The sequence below is a fragment of the Oncorhynchus tshawytscha genome, unplaced genomic scaffold (genome assembly GCF_018296145.1).
Source record: "Oncorhynchus tshawytscha isolate Ot180627B unplaced genomic scaffold, Otsh_v2.0 Un_contig_442_pilon_pilon, whole genome shotgun sequence".
Lineage (NCBI taxonomy): Eukaryota > Metazoa > Chordata > Actinopteri > Salmoniformes > Salmonidae > Oncorhynchus > Oncorhynchus tshawytscha.
Genome location: NW_024606742.1, coordinates 1079 through 9172, shown reverse-complemented (window position 1 = coordinate 9172; position 8094 = coordinate 1079). Strand labels below are relative to the sequence as shown.

Sequence of the window (8094 nt, the reverse complement as noted above, 5' to 3'; positions counted from 1 at the left end):
AAACACAGATTCAACCACAAAGACCAGGGATGTTTTCCAATGCCTTGCAAAGAAGGACACCTATTGGTAGGAGAGAGAAATAAATAAAACAGTCATTGAATTTCCCTTTGAGCATATTAATTAAACTGTGGATGGTGTATCAATACACCCAGTCATTACAAAGAGCCAGCAGCATACCACCCTGCATTCTGCTGCTGGCTTGCCTCTGAAGTTAACCAAGCTTAGTTCTGGTCAGTCCCTGGATGGGAGACCAGATGCTGCAAGAAGTGTTGTTGGAGGTGTGGGCAAGAGGCACTAAAGTGCAAAACATTTGGCAAAGTGTGATGGAACATTTTATGTTTGTGCTTTTCTAATAACCAAGTTCTGTGTTCTATTCATGTGCTTTTCTAATAACCAATTTCTGTGTTCATGCAAGTGATTGAATGAATCCTCACTGTTAGTATCTGCAATTTGGCAGTATGCCCAGACCCTTGTTTTGAACAAGGGATATCTCAGTTTCAAGGTCTCAGCTTCGAGAGAAGAAGCCTCGTGAGGTATTAGTCTGTCACATGCATGACCCAGTATTGGTTGGTCATGTGAATGAAGCAAACGTATATGATGAATAAATTATGAATGATGAATAAGCTAAATCATGCAAATATAACTTGTATGTATATAAGAGAACTACCGGGACTGCCCCAGGTAGAGCTTCTGATCGGCATGTGTACTTGGTGAATTGAGTTGGTTGGAACCTCTTCAGAATGCTGATAATAAAGAATGATTAATTTAAGATTGAATTTGAGTGTCCCTGTAAAGAATTTCGACAACAAAAGCAATTCACTTTTTGTCCTGAATAAAAAGTTCTATGTTTGGGGCAAATACAACACATCACTTACTACCACTCTTCATATTTTCAAGCATGGTGGTGGTTGCATCATGTTATGGGTATGCTAGTTTTTTTAGGATAAAAAGAAACGGAATAGAGCTAAGCACAGGAAAAATCCTAGAGGAAAACCTGGTTCAGTCTGCTTTCCAACAGACACTGCGAGACAAATTCAACTTTCAGCAGGATAATAACCTAAAATACAAGGCCAAATATACACTGGAGTTGCTTACCAAGACAACATTTAATGTTCCTGAGTGGCCTGGTTACAGTTTTGACTTAAATCGGCTTGGAAATCTATGGCACTACTTGAAAATGGCTGTCCAGCAATGATCAACAATCAACTTGACAGAGAATTTAAAAAATAATAATGTGCAAATATTGTACAATCCAGGTGTGCAAAGCTCTTAGAAACATACCCAGAATGACTCACAGCTGTAATTGGTGACAAATGTGATTCTAACATGTATTGACTCAGGGAGTTGATTACTTATCTACTCAATATATATCCATTGTTTTTTATTTGTATTAATCCCAAGTTTTAACATGACAAAATGTGGAAAAAGTAAAATAGTGTGAATACTTTCTGAAGGCACTGTATTGGTTTCATCCCCATCAACAAAATCCACACAGAAAGAAATTATATGAAGTTATTATTCTGCCATTCAGAATACCATTAATGTCCATAGTTTATTGATTCTCCATTCAGACAGTAGTTTATGTCAAATCACATTCAAACACTCTGAGCACATCGTTTTTTTTGGCAAGCTGTTGAGCAGTGGTGCCCGAGGCATCCACCACGCCTACTAGCCCCAGCTGTAGGAGTGTCCTGACCGCTTCTGTATGCTGCCCTATACACGCCATATGAAGAGCTGGGGGAAGCACAGAGAGACACAGGCAGTAGATTAATTAATCAATGTCAGATACTTGCTGGCGCAGAGATCTGCACATCGCACACACAGGATAGAGGCCTTCAAGGGTCCAACAGACCCAAAATTCAGAGACCCAACCCAGGACCCACATTTTTGTCTCAGATCTGGGTCGGGTCTGATATAATTGCCACGGGTCTCGGGTGGATCCATCCTCTGCTAATTTAATGTGTGTGAGGTGATGAGAACTGAATGAGCTTGTAGCTTATTTCCAGCGGAAACTAGTTACCCCTGCTCACCTCACACGTGAAAGGAGCCTTGGACTAGGCTGCTGTTGATTGCTAAGATGGAGGCCTTTTTCATTCAAGTAAAACGAAAGTTAGAGGAGAAATAGTATAGTGAAAAGAAGGTGACAAGGGGAATGTCCTCAGGGACAAGTTTTCATATTGTAGTGGACAAAGATGAGAAGTGAGTTGGCTTGGCCAAATGGACTGAGTGCAACTCGCTATTCAGGTTTTTTATTTATTTTCATATTTATTATTATTATTGTATATCATTATTTTTGTAGGCCTGTTTAGGAATCTAAACCAGTTCTTTAAATATGCAAAAAGTGTTTTGTTTCATTATGTTGAGACATTTTTGTTGGCTAAATTAACTGTCTTTTTGAACTTTGTACTCCGTATTTAGTTTAACATAGGTTAAAAGTAGGCCTGTTGTGAAATAAATAGCTTTAGCCTATTGCTGTCATTTGATGGGTAGTTGCTACAATATAGGCCTAGTCTGTTCAAAACGTTTGTAAAGGTTTAAACCAGTTCTTTAAATATGACACAAGTGTTGCTTTTTGCCAAATTAAGTTCCACCTGACGAGTATAAAGAAATGCCTGTCGGTGTTGGGAACATGGCAGCAGCATACCTCTATCTTTCTCTCTTGGGCTAGGCCCAAGCTTTTCTTCCTTTATATAGATGTTTTATAATATCATATAGTGGACGTCTAGGCCTGTATGCATGCAATGCCCTGATGCATTTAGCGCTCAAATCTCCAACAGTTAAATGGTGAGTTGGACAGTTAATGTTTGAGGACAGTAAAAACCAATGAAACAATAGGCTATGAAGTTTTGAATATGCTACCCTTCGAAACACAACACATATTTTTTTGTAATTTGTTATAGGCAGTTTTTAAGGACACGTAGGGCCTAAATGTGGATCATTTTGCCAATATCACTTGTTTATTGATGGAGCTGGCAGCGCCCAGTCTGAGGTTTCTTTCTCCCGCTCTTTCTACTCTCTGATCTGAACAGGTTTTTTGAAAATTACTTTATGCATATCAGGTCGGGTGGGAAAGCCCCAGATCCATTTTGAAACGGGTCCAACTTTTTGGACCTGTGATGACCCCTAACACAGGGTGCCCGAGGACAGGATTCAATGACCTGCATTCAAGATCAACTGTACTTGTGACTATATGGGGCGGCAGGTAGCCTAGTGGTTGGAGCGTTTGACCAATAACCGAAAGGTTGCAAGAGCAAATCCCCAAGCTGATAAGGTAAAAATCTGTCGTTCTACCCCTGTACAAGGCAGTTAATCCACTGTTCCTAGGCCATCATTGAAATAATAATTTGTTCTTAACTGACTTGCTCATTTAAATAAAGGTAAAACATTTTTTTTTAAATAGAGTGGTTTGAGAATTGGGTCTAATGCCAGAACTACTTGCATACGCTAGACAGAAGTTATGTAATTAGAATGCATCCTGTTCCCTGTATTATGTAAACTTACATTTCCAGTTTTTCTTGTTGCAAAAATTCAGATTTGGCCTGCAACAGTTGTTTTAATTAAAGTGTATTGCTACAAGCAAAGTGCAATTATCATAATGTAGAATTATACAGTATTTAGCCTCTACACAGGGGTTACCAAACTTTTTCACTCTTCCAGCATTGGGAAACATCCCGCGCCTCCCCTGCACAAGCACTGTTCATGATACAAACTGTTCACACCCCTCTTGTTGGTGGAGAGAATTTTGCAGGTTTAAAGCTTATTTCGTGCAATTCTACACATTTTGTCATGGGGTGCAAAGAAACTTTGCAGTCTTAAAGCAAATTGTCTTGCAATTCTATACATTTTTACCATGTTTAATGTGTATTCATGTGACAAATACATTTAAAAAACGTTAGCTGACATGGGCTAGTTGATTTGGACATTTTGACAAGTTACAAATAGCTCCCTAAGGTATGCGAAGACTAACATGACAAGAGGAACTGATGATGCACTACCCAATTTTGAAATTACATCTTGTGCATTCTACTATTAAACGTTTCAGTTTAAAGCCAGATTGAGTTCCTTTAAAAAAAAAAATGTAATAATATCCTTTTGGGGAGGGGGGGGCCCTCACCCCACAGTTTGGGAACCATTTCTCTACAGTACCTGTTCTTCCCTTTTTGTCCCTGATGTGAAGGTCTGCTCCTAATGTGAGGAGTGTTTTGATTGTGTTTGTGTGGCCCTCCTGAAAATATAAAATATCAGGCATGATATATTATTATGCACACAATTTGTCTTTATGTACAGGATAGGCCTGATAATAGATGTTTACAGAATAGAGCTAACCTTGGCAGCGTAGTGCAGGGAAGTGAGCTGCATGTCAGTGGCTGTCTGGTTCACGTCCACTCCGAGATCCCTCACTAGGAACTCTAGCGCCTCCTCCTGGGCTGTGACTGCAACCTGGTGCACCGGCTGGGCCCCGAGGATGTCTGCTGCAGTCGGAGAGGCCTGTGTGACACATGAGAATACAAGTACATACAGGTCAGTATCTTATTCAATGTCCAGCGGTACTGGAGTGGTTGAGGAGGATATATTTTCCCAAGGGGACTATGGTGGAATTTAAGTGAGATACAGACAAGTTGATATTTTGGTGCAAATTTCATTTATCTCAGATATGTTTTCAAAGATGGAAATGTTCTTTTCCTCCAGTCTCCAGTGTACCTGGTGCTTCTCCAGCAGTAGCTTGGCCACAGATATGTGTCCGTTCCTCACTGCGTCCATAAAGGGAGTGACCCCACAGCTGTCCCTGCCATCCGGAACATAACCACACCTGCAAACAGAGAAGTGAGGGTCAGTTAGCACTACACCCACACACACTTACACATGATCATATTAACACAGAGTAACAACACTGACACTCTAGCATGCCTTCTCATAAGTATGCAAATCCTCTGAGAGACTATCCTAATTCATACCTCCTCTCACACACAGACAAACATTGACAAACACACCTCTGTACCAAGATGCTGACCACTTCTTCACAGCCATGCATCGCTGTAGGAACAGAGAATAGACAGAGAAGGGGTAATGAACCAGAATTTTTTATGCATATTGTTCAAAACACCTGTGAATATGTCCAGACCTGTGACATGTCTGATTTGTTAGCACAGTGATTACCTGCAGTGTGCAGAGGAGTCCTCAGCGTCTTGCTCTCTGTACTCCAGACTTCCGGGTTGGCCAGTAGGAGGTGCTGTATGACTGCTGGGTCTCCCTCCCTGCAGGCGATGTGGAAGGAGTTCCAGCCGTCCTTGTTCTTCAGCGTGGGATCGGCCTTGTGGGACAGCAGTTCCTGGATCACACCCAGGTTCCTCCGGGTGCAGGCCATCATCAGAGGGGTCCTGAAAGTAAAGGTGGGTCACGATGGTGGACCAGAGTTGCACATATCTTGCATTTTGTGAGGTCAATTTTCGGTGAACAAATGTTTTTATTGGGCCACAAAGGCAATTACAATGAATATTTATTTTATTTTTACTCACCCTCCCCAATTTTGTGTAGTATTTAATGATTTGTTATATTTATAGTAGTGTGTTGATAATGGTATACAATACAGGCACGGTGATATTAAATGGACCTATTAAAATATTTCCTTCGAGCCGGATTTGAACCAGCGACCTAAGGATTTCAGCAGTAAGCCTCTACAGTCCTCCGCTCTACCAACTGAGCTATCGAAGGGATATGTACGTAGTCAGAAAAAGCAGGATCGTATTCGTTAGTGCACAAGGTAGCAAAACGTTTAGCAACTGGAAAAAAACAAGCCTCTCCAAATTCTGGTAGTCCTTCCCCGTTTCGGCCGGTTGCTTCCATTTGGTCTCTAATGAATTTGACTCTGGTCATTCAATTAATCAGTACCTATATAATCAATTGAAACCAGAACTTTAATTGAATCTTAGAACAACTTATTTGTTATTTGGTATACATGACACACACGCACACAAGATCACCACTGTTGTTACTAGTTATATTATTACTCTATTTAAACTGCTATACCAAGTTACTTCTCACTTTACTACTTATATAACAGTCATCATAATTGTACATATATTATTTTATAAATCATACTATTTATTCTATTGTATACATCTTACAAGGGGTTGTATGACTTTGTATTGTTATTTTTGGACTTGGCATTTGATTCTTCTTGAACTTTGAATTGATATGACATGGGCCGACGAAAAGATTTTCCTTCGAGCCGGATTTGAACCAGCGACATAAGGATTTCAGCATTTAGCCTCTACAGTCCTCCGCTCTACCAACTGAGCTATCGAAGGGGATAAAATACTTCGAAATAAATATATTTTTCAATATACCTTTTTCTAAAGAGAGACATAGAGAATAACATTGTCTTAATGTTTACACATGGCTTGCGTGTTAATGTATGTCTCACCAATCAGCCTTTTTTAAGCAGTCTACTTTGGCTCCTTCAGTGAGCAGATAGCTCAAACACTCCCGCTGTCCCATGGATGCAGCTTCATGCAGAGCTCTTTTGTAGTCGGTATTGTAAAGCTCTATGTCCATCCCAATCTCTTTTACTAAAAATTGCACAATGTCCAAGTGGCCATGACGGGCGGCATAATGCAACAATGTATCACCCGATTTCCCGAAATGTTTTTTGTTGACATAATGTGCAACAATGTTGCCACCAAGTTCTTTTAAGTGTGCACAATTCGCCATTCTGGGTAAGCTTGATTAAATATTTCAATGCGTTCTCATCATCCATTGAACATATACATGTATTAAAATTAACTATTTGACACCGTTTAAACTGCTAAATTAGCTTGATGCTGTTTTTGATCAGAAGCTTGGGTGACAAGTAGCTTAAATGGTAACAAGTAGATTAAATTGTTGGTCAACCAAAACCTACACATTTCAATTGAGTTCTACTCTACTTTTTACCTTAAAAACGCAAAAGACAGGAAATGTAATCTTTATACCTGACAATAATACGTTAAAGCAATGGACAACACTGTTCTACCATAGGCTATGGGCTAACATAGCTTGCAGCATGTTCCTGCAAGAAATTCGGTAATACACTCTGATCGTCCAATAGGCTGTAGCAGAATTGTGCACTGGGGGTTGTAGTTTTCGATATTCATTACTCTCAAAATAACTTATATTGAATGATAATGCATAGGTTGAGGTGTATTACATTTAACTGATTTAGACTTTGTAAATAATAACTTCTGCTTTCAATGGTAGTTGCCAAAAATGATGTAGGCCTATATAAGTAAAGTTATTAAATTGTAGGCCAAAAATCTACTTTTCTTTTTACGATAGGCTAAAACATGTAAAGGTAAGCTATAAAAAAAACATGCATCCTATGAGAAATAATTTAGGAAGCACAGTTGCTATTGTAGAGTGTAACGCAATCTCAGTAATTATCTACAAGAAGGCATGTGGCCGCAATCTCAGTAATTATCTACAAGAAGGCATGTGGCCGCAATCTCAGTAATTATCTACAAGAAGGCATGTGGCCGCAATCTCAGTAATTATCTACAAGAAGGCATGTGGCCGCAATCTCAGTAATTATCTACAAGAAGGCATGTGGCACCCGCGGAGCTTTCCATGGGTGAACAAGATTAGACACATCTGGAAAGAACTTCCTGAAGGTTCATCTGATATTTTCTAAATTTCATTTGTGCAATTGTTACATAAACCAATGTAAGGCTACTGTATTTCCTAGGTTGGATATCCGGTAAGTAGTTGCCCATAATGGGGAAAAAACATACGCTTTCCATGAAAAAGGTGTGCAACATGGCAGCAACTAGGCTACTTAGGAGCCTACTTTATGTTCCCTTATCATAGTTGAGGTAGCCTGTGTGGTTATGAAGCCAGACTATGGTTTTCTTCATGTGGCGGTAGCAGAGGCTGAGTGCAAAATAACAGTTGGCACTGACTTCTTTGACACCTTGAAAGAGGTTCACTTTTGTGAAGAAACTGCATTTCATTTACCAGAACAGATAGTAAAATATTTGTTTAATGAGGATTCCCTAGTTCTTCTACATGTTTTAAATCTCACATACAGGAGGCTATTAAAAACAACTTCATCTTGTAAAC

The 8094-nt window shown here is 39.6% G+C and overlaps 1 protein-coding gene and 1 non-coding gene across 2 annotated transcripts; both read right to left on the bottom strand.

Moving 5' to 3' along the window:
- Window positions 1-1533: 1533 nt before the first annotated feature.
- Window positions 1534-6830, bottom strand: LOC112216961 (ankyrin repeat domain-containing protein 16-like). Its single transcript, XM_024377127.2, has 7 exons — window positions 6425-6830; window positions 5158-5378; window positions 4992-5034; window positions 4702-4810; window positions 4327-4488; window positions 4147-4225; window positions 1534-1734 (listed from the first exon to the last, which is right to left on the bottom strand). The coding sequence occupies exons 1-7, from the start codon at window positions 6709-6711 to the stop codon at window positions 1580-1582; spliced, it is 1056 nt and encodes a 351-aa protein (XP_024232895.2). The 5' UTR covers window positions 6712-6830; the 3' UTR covers window positions 1534-1579.
- On the bottom strand, window positions 5625-5712 carry trnay-gua. The gene is given in 2 exon segments: window positions 5625-5660; window positions 5676-5712. It is a non-coding gene; the product is annotated as a tRNA-Tyr (tRNA).
- Window positions 6831-8094: the final 1264 nt, after the last annotated feature.